Genomic DNA, 18,914 nt, shown 5'->3' with positions numbered 1-18,914 from the left:
AGGGACAATGGCTTTGGGCAGGAAGAGGGGAGACTGAGACTGGAGATAAGGAAGAAATTCTTCCCATTGAGGATGGAGAGACACTGGAGCAGAGGGCCCAGGGGTGTTGTGGATGCCCCCTGCCTGGAGGTGTTCAAGGCCAGGCTGGATGAACTCTGGAGGGGCTTTGGACAAGGGCTTGTAGTGATAGGATGAGAGGGAATGGATGGAAGCTTAAAGAGGGCAGATTTAGACTGGAGATTGGGAAGGAATTCTTCCCAGTGAGGCTGGGGAGAGGCTAGAGCAGGTTGCCCAGGGAGGCTGTGGATGCCCCTTCCCTGGAGGTGCTGAAGGCCTACACCAACCAATGCAAATCCTCCTGCTTTCTCAACCTAGCTCTATCGTCCCCAAGAGATTCAGCTCTTGCAGCCTCCAGAGCTTTGAGTCCTTCATGATGAGTGCAATGCCTGAATGCTTAACCAACATGCCAGACGTGAACAGCATCGTGGCTCCGGCCACCTGCGGCAACCACTTCGTGGAGAAGGGAGAGGAATGCGACTGTGGCACTCCTGAGGTACCTGCACAGCTGCACCTGGGAGAGGCAAAGAGTTTCACTCAGGCTGCTTTCTGTTGGCTTTGGAGGTGGCCAGGTCAGAGCTGGCTGAAATATTTATCACAGAATCATTTTGGCTGGAATCACACAGAACTGTCAGGGCTGGAAGGGACCTCAAGGCTCAGCCAGAGCCAAGCCCCCTGCCATGGCCAGGGACACCTCACACCACAGCAGGTTGCTCATAGCCACATCCAGCCTGGCCTTCAAAGCCTCCAGGGATGAGGTTTCCACCACCTCCCTGGGCAACCTGTGCCAGTCTCTCACCACCCTCCTGGGGAACAACTTCTTCCTAAAGTCTAATCTAAATTTCCCCTCCTCTAGCTTGGATCCATTCTCCCCCAGTCCTATCACTCCCTGACCCCCTAAAAAGTCCCTCCCCAGCTTTCTTGTAGCCCTCTTCAGATACTGGAAGGCCACAATTAGATCTCCTTGGAGCCTTCCCTTCTCCAAACTGAACAACCCCAACTCTCTCAGCCTGTTCTACCTTTTTACTTCATCAAGTCTGGCTCTCAACCCAGCACTGCCAGGTCACCTCTAAGCCATGTCCCTGTGCTCCTCACATTGTTGATCTGTGACGTGGTCACCCCCTGTAAAGGGCATGCCAAAAGGTGGATGTGGTATGGGGATGCTGTGCTGACAGAGGAACTGAAAGGGGGAAAACAAAACACCATCCAGACAAAACCACCTCAGCAGAAGGAAGCTCCCCAGATGCCTTCCATCAGCACTTTCATAACCAAACCCACTTCGTGTTCTTTGTCTGCCCACTCCCCACAGCTTCTGCTGAAAATGCTTTTCACATGAAGCCAAGTGCAGGTGCAAGATTCCTCCCCTCCCTCAATAAGGGGGTGGTTGGTGGGGAAGGCAGAGCAAGAGGGGACAAAGGCCTGGGGTAGGTAGCAGAGCTCTGACTGCTGCTTGTGTCACAGGAGTGCACCAACGAGTGCTGCGACCCCGAGACCTGCAAACTGACAGCAGGTTCTGCCTGTGCACAAGGAGAGTGCTGTGAGAACTGCCAGGTAAGGCTCCTCCTCAGCTCCTGTTTCTGTGCCTGGGAGAAAGCAGCAATGGACCTTTAGAAAGAGCCAGCTCCCTGTGCTTGGAATCACTGAGAGAGCACTGCAGTGCCAGCTGAGCTGTGGCCATCCCAAACCACTCCACAGCTAACAATCTGCTCAATATTTCTACATCCTGGAGAAACCTTAGAGTCACAGAGGCATGGAGCCACAGAATTGTTTTGGTTGGAAAAGCCCTTTGAGATCATCCACTCCAACCATTCTCTAACTCTACCAAGGCTGGGGCTGAACCGTGGCCCTCAGCACCACAGCTCCTTGGCTTTGAAACCCACCCAAGGATGGGGATTCAACCATCTCCCTGGGAAGCCTTTGAGCAGCCTTTTAGTGAAGAAATTTCTTCTAATGTCCAACCTAAACCTCCCTTGGGGCAACTTGAGGCCATTTCCTGTTGTCCTATAATTTATTCCTTGGGAGAAGAGACCACCTGGCTCCAACCTCCTTTCAGGGAATCAGAGAGAGCCACAAGGGCTCAAAGCAACACTCTGCTCACCCATTTTCTCCTGGAAAGAAAACCTGAGGCACAACCAAGCAAAAAAAAATATGTTGCCAGCTGCCAAAACCAACCTGAAATCAGGCCCAGGTCTGGCTCCTCATGCTCTTGCACAGCGAGGATGGGGCTGGATTCATCTCCCCCAGCTCAGTGTGCTGTTCACTCATCAGAGAGTGTTGACTGTGCCACTGTGTGATGGGTTGAAATTCCTCCCCAACATAAAATTGCCAGACCAGGTCAGTTGAAAGCAACCCCCCCAGTTCTATCATTACCATAATGATACCATTAGGGTATCACTCCCTGACACCCTCAAAAGTCCCTCTCCAGCTTTCCTGGAGCCCCCTTCAGATACTGGAAGGCCACGAGAAGGTCTCCTGGGAACCTTCTCTTCTCCAGACTTCACAACCCCAACTCTCTCAGCCTGTCCTCATAGCAGAGCAGCTCCAGCCCTCTGCTCACCCTCGTGGCCCTTCTCTGGGCATGCTCCAGCACCTCCAGATCCTTCCTGTAATAGGGGCTCCAGAACTGGACCCAGAGCTCCTGGTGGGGTCAAGTTTCTTTTCGTCCACCTGTGGGGGGCTGGGCTCTTTCTTCAGCCCCCATCGAGGGTGGGTGTAACCCAGCACACATCCCCCACTTGCAGTTCAGGAAGGCAGGAGTCATCTGCCGAGCAGTGCAGCACGACTGCGACCTGGCTGAGATGTGCACAGGAGCCTCTGCCAGCTGCCCTGCCGACCGCTTCCGCGTCAACGGCCACCCCTGCAACTACGGCCAGGGCTACTGCTACATGGGCACCTGCCCCACCAGGGACAGCCAGTGCAAGGCTGCCTTTGGACCAGGTGAGTGCAGGCCAGGGCTGGGGGGGTTTGGGGGGGGGGATAAATAAATAAATAAATCTCTACAACTCCCTGAAGGGAGATTGAAACAGGCAGAGGTTGGTCTCTTCTCCCAGGCAACCAGCACCAGAACAAGAGGACACAGTCTCAAGCTGCTCCAGGGGAGATTTTGGCTGGAGGTCAGGAGGAAGTTTTACACAGAGAGAGTGATTGCCCATTGGAATGGGCTGCCCAGGGAGGTGGTGGAATCACCATCACTGGAGGTGTTCAGGAGGAGACTCGATGGGGTGCTTGGTGCCATGGGTTAGTTGATTAGGTGGTGTTGGATGATAAGTTGGACACAATGATCTTGAAGGTCTCTTCCAACCTGGTTTATTCTATTCTATTCTAAATAAATAAATAAGGTTGCCTAGGTGAAAGGGAAGAGAGAGACAGGCAGGATTTGTCTAGCAGACAAATCATCACAGGCTCAAAGGTGTTAGGGCTTGGAAGGGACCTTGGGAGATCATAGCATGAATAAGGTTGGAAAAGACCTCAGAGATCATCAAGTCCAATTTATTATCCAATACCTAAGACCTCATGACTAACTAAACCATGGCTTTGGTGTCAGAAGTGGGACCTTTGAGTCCAACCCCCACTGCCAGAGCAGCATCATAAGATCTAGCCCAGGTTACAGGATCACAGCTCACAGGAAGTTAGATGTTGGAAAGGACCTTTGGAGATCTTCGAGTCTAACCCCCTGGCAGAGCAGGATCATAAGGTCTAGCCCAGCTCACAGGATCACAGCTCACAGGATGTTAGGGGTTGGAAGGGACCTTTGGAAATATTTGAGTCCAATCCCCCTGCCAAATCAGACCACAGAATCCAGCACAGGTCACATAGGAATGCATTCAGGTGGGTCTCAAAGGAAAGAGGGAGAGAGACAGGCCTTGTCTCTTAGCAAAGCTTCACAGGCTCCCAGGATGTTAGGGATTGGAAGGGACCTCTGGAGATCTTGGAGTCCAACCCCCTCTTGCCCGAGCAGGATCATAGAATCCAGCACAGGTTGCATAGGAATGCATCCAGGTGGGTCTCAAAGGAAAAAGAGAGAGACAGGGAGGCTTTGTCTGCTAGTAAATCATCACAGGATCCCAGGATGTTAGGAGTTGGAAGGGACCTCCAGAGATCTTCGTGTCCAACCCCCCTGCCAGAGCAGGAGCAGAGAATCCAGCACAGGTCACACAGGAACACAGCCAGATGGGGCTGGAAAGGCTCCAGAGAAGGAGACTCCACAACCTCTCTGGGCAGCCTGCTCCAGGCCTCTGGGACCCTCACAGTGAAGAAGTTCTTCCTCATGTTGAGGTGGAACCTCCTGTGCTGCAGTTTCCATCCATTGCCCCTTGGCCTGTGCCAGGGTGCAGCTGAGCAGAGCCTGTCCCCTCCCTCCTGCCCCCCAGCCCTCAGCTCTTGAGAGACATTGCTCAGATCCCTCTCAGCCTTCTCCTCTCCACAGAGCTTTGGTAAGTCAGGAACAGCAAATCTGCATCAATCATTCCCAGAATCATGAAGGTTGGGAAAAAAAACTGGTGATGGGGTTGGACTTGATGATCTTTGAAGGTCCTTTCAACCCCTAACATCCTATGACCTTTAGGATCACTGAGTCCAGCCAGAACCCAGCTGCCATGAGCTATATCCCAAAGCTCCACATGTTCAGATGCTTGAACACCTCCAGGGATGGGGACTCCATCACCTGCCTGGGCAGCCTGTTCCAACCTCTGACCTCTCTTGCAGTAAAGAAATGTTTCCTCATCTCTAGCCTAACCCTCCCCTGGCACAATTTCAGGCCATTGCCTCTCATCCCCTCAGGGGCTACTTGGGAGAAGAGACCAACACCAGCCTCACTCCAACCTCCATTCAGGCAGCTGCAGAGAGCAGTGAGGTCTCCCCTCAGCCTCCTCTTCTCCAGGCTAAACAGCCCCAGGTCCCTCAGCCACTCCTGATATGATCCCTTCAAACCCCTCACCAGCCTTGGTGATGTTCTCTGGACGTGCTCCAGGACCTCAGTGTCTTATCCTGTGGCACCCAGAACTGAACACAGCACTTACCAGAGCCCAGAACTGAACACTGCACTTACCAGAGCCCAGTACAAGGGGCACCATCACTTCCCTACTCCTGCTGGGCACACTGCTTTTGATCCAGGCCAGGATGCCATTGAGGCCTGGTCTGTAGCATGGTCTTAGTTCTTATTTTGCTGTCTGACACTCAGTGATGATAACCACAGGAGCTGAGCACACAGCACAGCCTATTTCCAGAGAAGTGGGAAGTGGGAAGCCTGTTCCTCTTTTGCACTTGTAAGACAGCTCTGGGATGGAGCTGGGGGAATATTCTTTGCTGGTAGGAAGAGCAAATGTCTCTGCTTCAAATTAATGCCCAATTTTAGCATTCCTTTGTGTGTCTGAAGGAGTCTGGTGGCTTTAACCTCTTCCCAGTCCTAACTGTGTTGCTTCTCTTGGGCAAGGTTAAATGGTTTGTACTGGAGAGAGAGAGCACAGGAGAGGTCCTGCTCTGTGCACACAGCACCACTGCAGAATGAAGACATCAAATGTCAGAGTTGGGCAACCTCAGCTCTTTACCAAATGTCCCTTCCCCAGTGAAGAACACTGAGGATTCACAGAGGCACAGAATGGGTTGGGTTAGGTTGGAAAGGACCTCAAAAGTCATGCAGCTCCCCTAGCAGGGGACACTGGCACTGGACCAGGTTGCTCAAGGCCTCTGTTATCAGTTCTCACCTAACCTGACCCCTTTTGGATCCCCCTCTTCCACAGAGGCCACTGAAGGGGCAGCTTCCTGCTACCAGATGAACAAGAAGGGAGTGTACTACGGCTACTGCCGCAAGGAGAAAGGCAGCCACGTCCCCTGCCAGAAGAAGTAAGACCTTGCTGGGCTTTGGGAGGAGAGAGACCTTTCCCTTTCAGTTAAGAGGCAGAAGACACCTCCCTTTGTGTGTTTTACCTTGCTCACTTTGAATGTTGTGGTAAAGCCAAGTCATGAAGTTCAACCAGGGCAGAAGTAGGGTCCAGCCCCTAGGAGGGAGCAATAACCTCCTGCAGCAGTACAGGTGAGGGGAGACCTGCTGGGAAGCAGCTCCACAGAGAGGTTGTGGAGTGTCCCTCTCTGGAGACTGGACAGTGTGATCCTGGGCAAGTTCTCACTGGTGCCAAGGGCCAATGGGCACAAAGTGGCAGTCAGGAGGTTCTGTTTGCCCCTGAGGAGAAAGTTGTTTGGTGTGAGGCTGCTGGAGGCCTGGAGCAGGCTGCCCAGAGAGGTTGTGGAGTCTGCTGGTGTGGAGAGCTTCCAATCCCCCCTGGACATTTTGCTCCTGGGAAAGCTGCTGTGGGTGACCCTGCTAGAGCAGGGGGGGTGAGCTGGATGAGCTCCAGAGGTCCCTTCCAGCTCTTAACCATGCTGGGAGCCTGGAATTCAAGAAAACAAACCTCCAAATGATCAGCCTGAGAAGGATTCACAGAATGTCAGGGGCTGGAAGGAACCTCAAAAGATCACCCAGTCCACCCCTCCTGGAGGGAGCAGGGGTGTGCACAGCAAGACACAGCCCTGCCTGTGAAGTGACCCTGCTCACAACCCAACCCCAGAGCCTGCCTCCTGCTCACAACCCAACCCCAGAGCCTGCCTCCTACTCACAACCCAACCCCAGAGCCTGCCTCCTGCTCACAACCCAACCCCAGAGCCTGCCTCCTGCTCACAACCCAACCCCAGAGCCTGCCTCCTGCTCACAACCCAAACCCAGAGCCTGCCTCCTACTCACAACCCAACCCCAGAGCCTGCCTCCTGCTCACAACCCAACCCCAGAGCCTGCCTCCTGCTCACAACCCAACCCCAGAGCCTGCCTCCTACTCACAACCCAACCCCAGAGCCTGCCTCCTGCTCACAACCCAACCCCAGAGCCTGCCTCCTGCTCACAGCCCAACCCCAGAGCCTGCCTCCTGCTCACAACCCAACCCCAGAGCCTGCCTCCTGCTCACAACCCAACCCCAGAGCCTGCCTCCTGCTCACAACCCAACCCCAGAACCTGCCACCTCCTGCTCACAACCCAGCCCTAGAACCTGCCACCTCCTGCTCACAACCCAACCCCAGAGCCTGCCACCTCCTGCTCACAACCCAGCCCTAGAACCTGCCACCTCCTGCTCACAACCCAACCCCAGAGCCTGCCACCTCCTGCTCACAACCCAACCCCAGAGCCTGCCACCTCTTGCTCACAACCCAGCCCTAGAACCTGCCACCTCCTGCTCACAACCCAACCCCAGAGCCTGCCACCTCCTGCTCACAACCCAACCCCAGAGCCTGTCTCCTGCTCACAACCCAACCCCAGAGCCTGCCTCCTGCTCACAACCCAACCCCAGAGCCTGCCTCCTGCTCACAACCCAACCCCAGAACCTGCCTCCTGCTCACAACCCAACCCCAGAGCCTGCCTCCTGCTCACAACCCAGCCCTAGAACCTGCCACCTCCTGCTCACAACCCAACCCCAGAGCCTGCCACCTCCTGCTCACAACCCAGCCCTAGAACCTGCCTCCTGCTCACAACCCAGCCCTAGAACCTGCCACCTCCTGCTCACAACCCAACCCCAGATCCTGCCTCCTGCTCACAACCCAACCCCAGACCCTGCCACCTCCTGCTCACAACCCAACCCCAGACCCTGCCACCTCCTGCTCACAACCCAACCCCAGACCCTGCCTCCTGCTCACAACCCAACCCCAGAAGCTGCCTCCTGCTCACAGCCCAACCCCAGAACCTGCCACCTCCTGCTCACAACCCAGCCCTAGAACCTGCCACCTCCTGCTCACAGCCCAACCCCAGAGCCTGCCTCCTGCTCACAACCCAACCCCAGACCCTGCCACCTCCTGCTCACAACCCAGCCCTAGAACCTGCCACCTCCTGCTCACAACCCAACCCCAGACCCTGCCACCTCCTGCTCACAACCCAACCCCAGACCCTGCCTCCTGCTCACAACCCAACCCCAGAAGCTGCCTCCTGCTCACAACCCAACCCCAGACCCTGCCACCTCCTGCTCACAACCCAACCCCCAAACCACAACTCCTCTCTGCAGCTCTCCCCTGCCAGCTCCCATCCACACCAAACCCGAGCTGGGGGAGGCAGCAGTTTGGGTGGTTTGGCTGTGCCATGTCATTCCAGCAGCTGTTCCAGCAGCTCTTGTTCTCTTTCCAGAGACATCATGTGTGGGAAGCTGTTCTGCACTGGGGGGGAGGAGATGCCTCGTGTTGGCAGCTTGGTGGCTTTTATGTCCTGCAAAGCAAGCTTTCCTCCAAGCGGCCTGGACGACCGGGGAATGATTCTGGATGGGACCAAGTGTGGCAATGGGATGGTCAGTACAGAAGAGCTCTTTCTCCTTCTCTCCCCTTTTTCACTCTTGCTTTTACTGGTAGCTCCTTTAGCAGACAACAGAGATGTTTAAACTGAAGTGGACAGGCAGAGAGAGTTGGGGTTGTTCTGTCTGGAGAACAGGAGGCTCCCAGGAGACCTTCTTGTGGCCTTCCAGTATCTGAAAGGGGCTACAAGAATGCTGGGGAGGGACTTAGGGTGGCAGTATGAAAGGACTGAGGGGGAATGGATCCAAGCTAGAGGAGGGGAGATTGAGATCAGACTGTAGGAAGAAGTTGTTCCCCATGAGGGTGGTGAGAGACTGGCACAGGTTGCCCAGGGAGGTGGTGGAAGCCTCACCCCTGGAGGCTTTGAAGGCCAGGCTGGATGTGGCTGTGAGCAACCTGCTGTAGTGTGAGGTGTCCCTGCCCATGGCAGGGGGGTTGGAACTGGCTGATCCTTGAGGTCCCTTCCAGCCCTGACAGTTCTGTGTGATTCCAGCCAAAATGATTCTGTGATAAATATTTCAGCCAGCTCTGACCTGGCCACCTCCAAAGTCAACAGAAAGCAGCCTGAGTGAAACTCTTTGCCTCATGCCTGGAGGTGTTTGCAGCCAGGCTGGATGTGGCTGTGAGCAACCTGCTGTGGTGTGAGGTGTCCCTGCCCATGGCAGGGGGGTTGGAGCTGGCTGAGCCTTGAGGTCCCTTCCAACCTTGCCAATTCTGTGATTCCACACGGCTCTAAGCTCAAACCCTTCATGTGGGTCTATGTGACTTGCAGCCCCACTTCTGTACCCCCTTTTACTCTCCAGCACTCTCTACACAGCCACAGGCAAGCTCTGCATGCTCTGGAGGTGCTCAGCCCCTTGGCTAACCTTTGCTCTGTGCATTCCAGGTGTGCAGCAATGGAGAATGTGTTTATGCTGAAGATGTCTTCAGGTCAACCAACTGCTCTGCCAAGTGCTCTGGCCATGCTGTAAGACTCCAGCATTCGATTCTAGTAACTCTTTTCAAAGTTATATCAGCTACAGACTTTGTTAGTGGCAGCATTTCAGGCCAGCATCGATGAGGCAGCCATTGGGGTAGGAATTTGCACACCTGGTGCCATCAGAAGCTTCCTGTGTGCTTTGGGGTTTTTCTTTCAGTCAAAGCAAATCTGACCTGCTAACAGCAGCAGTATTTTCCCTATGGAGGTCACAGGTGATGGACACAGATTCTGTGCCCAACCCTGCCTCTGAGCCACAGCATCACAGCAATTCTCTCCCAGGACATCTTCTGTTTGGGGAAGATGATTGTGTTCACCTTCTTTGAGCACTGAGAGATCTGCAGGTGTGAAGAGTGACTTTGTGCTGTGTGCTGTAGCTTTCAGAAACACCCAGCTGGTCAGGAGAGGTGGTTCTGCCACTCTGCTCTGCTCTGAGGAGACCTTACCTGGAGGACTGTGCCTACCTGTGGAGCCTTGGGACATGGACCTGAAGGAGAGGGTCTAGAGGAGGGTACAAAGATGATCAGAGGGCTGGAGGATCTCCCAGGCTGGAAGAGTTGGGGCTGTTCACCCTAGAGAAGAGAAGGCTCCAGGGTCACCTTAGAGCTGCACTTCAATATCTGGAGGGGACCTACAGGAAGGCTGGGGAGGGACTTGGAGACTTGGAGTAACAGCCTGAGGGACAATGGTTTGAAACTGGAGCAGGGGAGGTTTAGGCTGGACATCAGGAGGAAGTTCTGCACAGTGAGGCTGGTGAGACACTGGAACAGGCTGCCCAGGGAGGTGGTGGAGACATTCAAGGTCAGGATTGATTGGGCTGAGAGCAACCTGCTCTAGTTGAGCATGTCCCTGCTGACTGCAGTGGGGTTGGGTTAGATGACCTTTAAAGGTCCCTTCCAAGCCAAAGCATTCTGTGTTTCTATGATTCTATAAGACAGCAGACACTCAGCCCTGCCCTTTGCAGCCCAGAACTGCTGCTCTGTCTGCTGAATTTCAGCCCAAGGAAAATGAGAGGAGGTTTCCAGACCTGGCTTCAAGAAGTCTGTCAGGACCCTGACCACCACTGTAACTTTCTGGCATGAGACCTTCACTCCTGTTCCAGCCTGAACCTCTCTGTGCTTCCCTAGGTGTGTAACCACGAGCTGCAGTGCCAGTGTGAGGAAGGATGGGCACCACCAACCTGTGACAGCTCATCCACATTCATCAGTAAGTGCTGCGTGGCCACACCTGGGGGCCTGTCCTCCCCTCTAACCTCAATCAGGCAGCCTGAGCCTGCACTGGGTGCCAGACATCCTTTGCAAACATCCAGGGCTCTGATTTCTGTGCATCCTGAAGCTGCTGCAGCTTAAGGAATGCCTGGAGTGAGTAATTTTTCTTTCTGAGCTGACAGAAGTGGTGCACCCAGGAGACTGCTCAGAGCAGCAGGCTCTGCTGTTCCCCATCCTGAGATAACAAACAGACTGTCAGGTTTGAGAGCAGGAAAGCTCCCAGAGGCTTTGCTGTCATGGAGCCAAGCAAGTTCATTCCTTTATGATCTGCACAGAGCTGGCCTTTAGCTGATCTACATCTGAAGGAAAGTAACTTTGTGCACAGCAGATCAGAGGCCTGGAGCACCTCTCCTGCAAGAACAGGCTGGGAGAGTTGGGGTTATTCAGCCTGGAGAAGGCTCCAGGGAGACCTTAGAGCTGCATTTCAATAGCTGAAGGGGACCTACAGGCAGGCTGGGGAGGGACTGCTCAGAAGTGCCTGTGGGGATGGGATGAGAGACAATAGCTTGAAACTGGAGCAGGGCAGGTTTGGGTTGGACATCAGGAGGAAGTTCTGCACAGTGAGGAGGGTGAGACACTGGAACAGGTTGCCCAGGGGTCTGATGGAGGTCCCATCCCTGGAGGCATCCAAGATCAGATTTGATGTGTCCCTGGGCAGCCTGATCCAGTTGGAGCTGTCCCTGCTGACTGCAGGGGGATTGGACAAGATGACCTTTGGAGGTCCCTTCCAACCCAAACCATTCTCTGATTCTATGATCTTGGAGTTCTTCTCCAACCTTTATGATTCCCATCACCTGTGGCAGGAGAAGAAGCCCTAAGCCTGAGGACACAGAGGGTCTAGACCTTGAGGGGGGGAAAAAAGCTTGTAATGGGAAACTGCTCATTAAGAGTGGAACATTTAGGACCCAGCAGCTTGTGTCCTCTCTTCCTGACAGGCTTTGCTGTTGCTATCGGGGTGCTGGTTGTCCTTGCAGCCACAGCAACCACAGCTGTGCTGCTGATCCGCTGCAGAGTGTCCCAGAAGAGGTAAAATGCTGCCCCCAGAGAGCCAAAAGTGCCCTAAAGCCAAGCAGCTGCCACCCAGGTTTTAGCCAGGGGTTTTCTAAGGGAATGGAGGGAGTCAGGCACTGGGAAGCCAAGGAATTTGGGCTGTGATCTTTGGGGAGATGTTTCAGAAAGGTCATAGCTGGGAGAAGAGTGGAGTCCTGAAACTGTGGGAGGGAGGGAGGGAGGGAGAAGGAGAGGGGAAAAGAAAGGGAGAGAAAAATAAAAGGAGGGAGAAAGAAGGGGGGAAGGGAGAAAGGGGGGGAAGGAGAAAGGGAGGGAGAGGGGGAAGGAAAGAGAGAAAGAACAGGAGGGAGAAAGAAAGAAAAAGGGAGGAAGAAAGGGAGGGAGAAAAAGGAAGGAAGAAAGGAAGGAAGGGAGGAAGGAAGGGAGAAAGGAAGGAAGAAAGAAAGAGAAAGAGAGAGAGAGAAAAAGCGAGAGAGAGAGAGAAAGAAATAGAGAAAGAGGGAGAAAGGGAGGGAAGGAGAAAGGGAGGGAGGGGGGAAGGAAAGGGAGAAAGGAAGAAAGGGAGGGAGAAAAAGAAAGGAAGGAAGGAAGGGAGAAAGGAAGGGAGAAAGGAAGAGAGAGGGAAAGAGAGAGAGAGAAAGAGAAATAGAGAAAGAGGAAGAAAGGAAGAAGGAAAGAAAGAAAAAAGGAAAGGGGGGAAGGAAGAGTGGGGAAAAAGAAAGGGATGGAGAAAGAAAGAGAGGGGAGACGCAAAGGCCCTGGCTGTGTAACACACCAGCTGGGATTTTTTACCTCAGCCAGGTCAGATTTACACTTCTATGTAATATTTGCTCAGCTGCCAGACCAGAAGGGGACCTGGAGCCACAAACCAGGTCTTTGTGGATCAAGAACAAAGACACAGAGAACAGCCTGTGCTGGCAGTACCTGCCCAGAAGGTAAGAGCAGGGAGGCACTGCCTTGGCTATTGTCCCCCTGGGACTGTGAGCGAGGGGTTGAACCATCAGAGCTGCTCAGGCAAAGTGTGCTGCCCTGCCACCAGGGTTTCCAACCACTTCTCTGTGGCTGAGGGAATGGTGCTGTGAATCTCAGCGTGGAGAGGGAGTGGAGAAAGCACGTGGCACTGCGTCCTGGAGGCGCTGCAGTAAAAGGGCAGGCGGAGATAAGGCAGGAGATAAGGGCTCCATCCAATTCACCTGTTCCCTCTTTTCAGATCCATGATAAGAAACTTCTCCTGCCCATACCTCCACCACAGGAGGCCAAACCACAGCTCCAGAGTGTGAGTAGCTGGAGAGAATTTCTTTGCCTTCCTTCTGGATTTGGGGGCAGCATCACAGAGCAGCACATGCCGTGGTGGAGGCTCGCACTGATGGCCTGATCCCAAAGGCTGGGACTTGAGGATCTCTGAGGTCTTTTCCAACCTGGTTGATTCTGTGAGATCTCTGCACTCCAGACACAGCCCTGCAGGTTTTCTCAGGGCCAGAGAGCAGAAAGCATCTCTGCTTCTGAAGCCAATGTGCCTTTTAACCCTAGTGATGCATTTTATGTATGGCACACGGGGTGGTGGGGTCAGTGTAAAACAGGGGGAGATCTAGATGGAGAGAAGGAAGAAATTCTTTCCAGTGAGGGTGGTGAAGCACTGGAAAGCATTCTTCAGTATGAGGGTGATAAGACTCTGAAATAGATTGCCCAGGGATGCTGTGGTTGCCCCCTTCCTGGAGGTGTTTAAGGCCAGGTTGGATGAAACCTTGAGCAACAGATTGAGAGAGTTGGGGTTGTTCAGTCTGGAGAGGAGAAGGCTCCCAGGAGGCCTAATTGTGGCCTTCCAGTGTCTGAAGGGGGCTACAAGAAAGCTGGGGAGGGGCTTTTTAGGGTGTCAGGGAGTGATAGGACTTGGGGGGATGGAATAAAACTAGAAGTGGGGAGTTTCAGATTGGATGTTAGGAAGTTGTTCCCCATGAGGGTGGTGAGAGACTGGCACAGGTTGCACAGGGAGGTGGGGGCTGCCCCATCCCTGGAAATATTCAAGGTCAGCTGGTTTGGGACTCAGAGCAACCTGCTCTAGCTGGGGGTGTCCCTGCTGACTACAGGGGGGTTGGGCTGGCTGAGCTTTAGAGATCCCTTCCCACCCAAACCATTGGATGATTCTAACAGGCCTGTAGGTTCCCATGGGAGCATGAATATCCCAGCATGTCTCTAGGGTCAGGATGGTTCATGTCCTCTTCTTTTACAGCCTGTCATGAGGCCAAAGGGTCCTCCACCTCCTGTGCCTTCTAGCAAGACAACTTCTTCACACACAGTACAGATTTGTGTAAGTACCACCCTGCCACTTCTCACAGCCAAGCTGCAAATGACAAAGTTGCCCAGGGAGTTAGTTGAAGCCCCATCCCTGGAAATATCCAAGGTCAGGCTTGACAGGGCTCTGGGCAACCTGATATAGTGGAGCATGTCCCTGCTCACTGCATGGGGTTGGACTGGATGTCCTCTGGAAGTCCCTTCCAACCCAAACCACTCTATGATTCTATGCTTTCCTTGACATCCACCTCGGGCACACAATCACCTTTGGCTTCCTAAGCAGCTGAGTGTGGATACTCAGTGCAGATGAATTTAAACACTGAGAAGAGCTCAGTGGTGTTCTGAAAGAGGAAGCTCTTCAGGCCCCCATACCCTTGGGCTGTTGTGTCCTCTTGTGTGTGGCCAGACACATACAAGTGGGGTGTATTAAGAAGAATATGTCCAGCAGATCCAGGGAGGTTCTCTTCCCTCTGCTTCTCTGCCCTGGGGAGACCTCATCTTGAGTACTGCATTCAGCTCTGGGCTCCTCAGTTCAGGAAGGACAGGGACCTGCTGGAGAGGGTCCAGCAGAGGGCAATGAGGATGATGAAGGGATTGCAGCACTGCCTGGTGAGGAGAGGCTGAGGGGCCTGGGGCTTTTTAGTCTGGAGAAGAGAAGACTGAGAGGGGATTTAATAAATGTTTATAAATCTCTGAGGGCTGGGGTGAGGAGGGAGGGGACAGGCTCTGCTCACTTGCTCCCTGCAATAGGGGGATGTGAGCTGCAGCACAGGAGGTTCCACCTGAATACAAGGGGGAACTTCTTTACTGTAAAGGTCAGAGACCACTGGAAGAGACTCCTCAGAGAGGTTGTGGAGTCTCCTTCTCTGGAGCCTTTCAAGGCCTGTCTGGATGTTTCTCTGTGACCTGAGCTGGATTGTATGGTTCTGCTCTGGCAGGGGGGTTGGACTCGATGATCTCTTTGGGTCCCTTCCAACACCTAACATCCTGTGATCCTGTGACAGATTCATTCACCTTTGCCTTTTCCCCTAGGAGGTAACAGCAGCAGCAGCTGAGGTCTGCAGAGGTTCTGCAGCAGCTGAGGTCTGCAGAGGTTCTGCAGCTGCTCAGGTGGGAAAGCCTCATGACACTGAAACTGCTTTTCTGTTACAGATACCAGAGAGCAAAGCTGCTCCTCCCCCAGTTCCCAAGGGCAAGCCTCCACCTCCACCCCCACCAAAGGTAAACCACAGAACACAGAATATCTTTGGCTGGGTGCTGAAGGGTCTGAGCACTGCCCTGTGAGGAGAGGCTGAGAGCCCTGGGGGTGGTTAGTCTGGAGAGGAGAAGGCTGAGAGGGATCTGATCAATGTCTCTCAAGAGCTGAGGGCTGGGGGGCAGGAGGGAGGGGACAGGCTCTGCTCAGCTGCACCCTGGAACAGAACAATGGATGGAAATGGGCAATGGATAGAAACTACAGCACAGGAGGTTCCACCTCAAATGAGGAGGAACTTCTGCACTGTGAAGGTCACAGAGCCCTGGAGCAGGCTGCCCAGAGAGGTTGTGAAGCCTCCTTCTGTGGAGCCTTTCCAGCCCTGTCTGGCTGTGTTCCTGTGTGCCCTGTGCTGGATTCTCTGCTCCTGCTCTGGCAGAGGCTTAGACTCCAAGATCTCCAGAGGTTCCTTCCAACCCCTAACATCCTGTGAGCCTGTAGAAGGGACCTTCAAGGGCCTCTAGTCCCACCTTCAACCCAGCACTGCAGGGTGTTCACTGACCTGGTGTTCACTGATGTGGAGAGCAGCTCTTTTGGCATGCAACCCCTTGAAGGTGCACCAGACAGATTGTGATTTAACTTCTTCTTTTGTCACGTAGGCTTTGAAACCTCCAGCTAACCCCAGGGTATGAAGGAGCTGAGGCAGGGCAGATGGAGATGCCTGAAATTTGCAGGGGCAATTTGTTTGTCCCTTGACTCCTCCACTTTCGGCAAAGGCAACCAAGATACTCTTCCTGTTCCCCTCAAAGCAACTACAACTGACTGGCAGCTGCTTTGAAGGGGGAGAAAAAAACAACAGTTGGGTTTCAAACAGATTGGATGAGGCCTTGAGCAGCCTGGGCTGGTGGGAGGTGTCCCTGCCCATGGCAGGGCATTGGAACTGGATGATCTTGAAGGTGCCTTCCAACCCAACCCCTCCTGTGAATCTGTGAACTCTTTGGAGATGACTTCAAGCTTCTGTCCAAAAGGAAAGGAAGTAGAATTGCTGCTTGCACTGAGGTGTAAACTGGGAGTAAGTTATGGAAGCTGCTTGATACATCCTAACTCTTAGGCCACCACCCCCACAGGCTGTGGCTGCACTGGGATGTCCTGAGACTGCCCTGCTGTGCTGGGGACAGAGCTGAGATCCTCAGGAAAGTTTGGGCTCCTAGGAGATGTAAATCAGTAAACTTGTTGCTCCAGTTCTGGCTCTTTGCCAGCCCTCTCTCCAGCACCACTCAGCCCTTCTCCTTCACCTGCTGGTGGCAAGCTCTGGAAAAAGAGAAGTCCTTCCTGCCCTTTGGAGCTGGCCTTGGAACGAGATTGGACACTGGAAGTGCATTGATCATTTGGGATGGGATTCTTTCATTCATCCTTAGATTACCTGTTGGAGAAGACTCTCCTGCTGAGAAGGTGGAACTGGAGCTCTGGGGGATGAGAAACTGGACATGAGCCAACAGTGTGAGCTTGCAGCCCAGATGGCCACTGGCAGCCTGGGCTGCATCTAAAACAGTGTGGCCAGCAGATGAGAGAGGGGATCCTGCCCCTCTCCTCTGCTCTGGGGAGACCTCACCTGCAGTGCTGAGTCCAGCTATGGTGCCCTCAACACAGGAAGGACACAGACCTGATGGGATAGGGAAGAGGGGAGGGGAGGGGAGAGGAGGGGAGGGGAGAGGATGGGAGGGGAGAGGAGGGGAGAGGAGGGGAGGGGAGGAATAAAATTGCCCTGCACCCAAAGTAGTGAAGATTTCATAGGGGCTGCCCAGAGAGGTTGTGGGTTCTATTTCTCTGAAGAGCTTCCAAACCCACCTGGATGAGTTCCTGTGTGCCCTGCCCTGGCTGATCTCCAGAGGTCCCTTCCAACCCCTAACACTCTTTGATTTTGTGAAACCTTCTCCTCAAGCCTGTGAAGCAGAGCAGAGCAGAGCTGCTGAACCCTTGGGCCATGGCTGCTCTGGATACATCCCTGACGTGTGGGCGCTGAGCACACGACTGTCCAGTCCCTTGCTCTTAACGACAGGAGCTGGCAGACCCAACCTCTCTGCTGCAGAAATGAATCCTGACAACAGCAGTTTCTTGTCCTGGGCTGGGCTTGCTTTGAGTTTACCAATCCAAGCATCCTCTGCAAGCACAGATGTGATGAAATTCCAGGAGCAAAGTGGGGGTTTGGTTTTAGGTTTGACTGGAGGAGCCTCACTGTCTTCCTCTTGGGATAACTGCTTCTGGGAGTCACAAATGGATCTCAGTCTGTGTCTGACTGCCACAGAAAGGTCCAGGACTTATTTTGTATGAGCTGTAATTAATGTATATAGAAAGATTTCTTTATTAAAAGTATTCTCTCAAGGCTTGGTTTGGTTTTTCAAAGAGCAGCATTTGCACAGGAGACAGGAGGCCACAGCAGCAGCATTGCCAAATCCCTGAAACTACCACCTGGGACCCCAAAAGATTAGAGAAGAGAGGGCCAGGAGGATGAGCAGAGGGCTGGAGCACCTCTCCTGTGAGGACAGGCTGAAAGAGTTGGGGCTCTTCAGGGTGCTGCACTTGGGTCACAACAGCCCCAGGCAGTGTTACAGGCTGGGGTCAGAATGGCTGGAGAGCTGCCAGAGAGGGACCTGGGGGTGCTGATTGACAGCTGCCTGAACATGAGCCAGCAGTGTGCCCAGGTGCCAAGAAGGCCAATGGCATCCTGGCCTGCATTAGGAATAGTGTGGCCAGCAGGAGCAGGGAAGTCATTGTGCCCTGTGCTCAGCACTGGTAAGGCCACACCTCGAGTCTTGTGTCCAGTTCTGGGCCCCTCAGTTTAGGAAGGACATTGAGATTCTTGAAGGTGTCCAGAGAAGGTCAAGAAGGCTGGGGAGGGGTCTGGAGCACAGCCCTGTGAGGAGAGGCTGAGGGAGCTGGGGTTGCTTAGCCTGGAGAAGAGGAGGCTCAGGGGAGACCTCATTGCTCTCTGCAACTCCCTGAAGGGAGGTTGTAGCCAGGAGGGGGTTGGTCTCTTCACTCAAACAACCTGCTCCAGAACAAGAGGACACAGTCTCAAGCTGTGCCAGGGGAAGTTTAGGCTGGAGGTGAGGAGAAAGTTCTTCATGGAGAGAGTTGTTAGCCATGGGAATGTGTTGCCCAGGGAGGTGGTGGAGTCACCATCCCTGGAGGTGTTCAAGAGGGGATTGGATGTGGCACTTGGTGCCATGGTTTGGTCATGAGGTCTGTGGTGCCAGGTTGGACTTGATGATCTTTGAGGTCTCTTCCAGCCTTGGTGATTCTGTGAGAAAAGAAGGCTCTGAGATGACGTTATTGTGTCCTTCCAGTATCTGAAGGAGGCTGCAGGAAGGCTGGGGAGGGACTGCTCAGGATCTCAGGGAGTGACAGGACTAGGGGGAATGGAATGAAGCTGGAGGGGGGGGAAATCAGGCTGGAGGTGAGGAGGAAGTTCTTCCCCATGAGAGTGGTGAAGCCCTGGAATGGGTTGTCCAGGGAGGTGGTTGAGGCCCCATCCCTGGAGGTGTTTAAGGCCAGGCTGGATGAGGCTGTGACCAGGCTGATCTAGTGTGGGGTGTCCCTGCCTATGGCAGGGGGGTTGGAACTAGATGATTCTTGTGGTTCCTTCCAACCCTGACTGATTCTATGATTCTAAGATCAATCCCAGCTCCAGCCAAAGCCTGCCAACTTAGCCTGCAAAGCTGAATTAAAGGTGGGATAAGGGCTGAGAAGGTAACACAGCACAATTTTTCTGCCACCTAAAACAATCTTTGTAGTTTCCAAC

At 53.8% G+C, this 18,914-nt stretch overlaps 1 protein-coding gene across 1 annotated transcript in view; it reads left to right on the top strand.

Moving 5' to 3' along the window:
• ADAM28 (ADAM metallopeptidase domain 28) overlaps window positions 1–16,791 on the top strand; it is a 36,601-nt gene extending 19,810 nt beyond the window's left edge. The window contains exons 12-24 of the mRNA XM_068156559.1: window positions 376–553; window positions 1,519–1,608; window positions 2,799–2,994; window positions 5,796–5,898; window positions 8,213–8,369; window positions 9,260–9,340; window positions 10,477–10,555; window positions 11,553–11,643; window positions 12,464–12,563; window positions 12,839–12,904; window positions 13,859–13,936; window positions 15,073–15,141; window positions 15,772–16,791. Of these exons, the coding sequence (XP_068012660.1) occupies window positions 376–553; window positions 1,519–1,608; window positions 2,799–2,994; window positions 5,796–5,898; window positions 8,213–8,369; window positions 9,260–9,340; window positions 10,477–10,555; window positions 11,553–11,643; window positions 12,464–12,563; window positions 12,839–12,904; window positions 13,859–13,936; window positions 15,073–15,141; window positions 15,772–15,804 (1,321 nt within the window). The 3' untranslated portion in view covers window positions 15,805–16,791. The remainder of the gene's footprint in view (window positions 1–375; window positions 554–1,518; window positions 1,609–2,798; window positions 2,995–5,795; window positions 5,899–8,212; window positions 8,370–9,259; window positions 9,341–10,476; window positions 10,556–11,552; window positions 11,644–12,463; window positions 12,564–12,838; window positions 12,905–13,858; window positions 13,937–15,072; window positions 15,142–15,771) is intronic.
• The last annotated feature ends 2,123 nt before the right edge of the window (window positions 16,792–18,914 follow it).

The sequence above is a fragment of the Melanerpes formicivorus genome, unplaced genomic scaffold (assembly GCF_026170545.1).
Source record: "Melanerpes formicivorus ecotype bairdi unplaced genomic scaffold, bMelFor1.0.p_v2 SCAF_34, whole genome shotgun sequence".
Taxonomy (NCBI): domain Eukaryota; kingdom Metazoa; phylum Chordata; class Aves; order Piciformes; family Picidae; genus Melanerpes; species Melanerpes formicivorus.
This window is presented reverse-complemented; position numbering and strand designations above follow the sequence as displayed.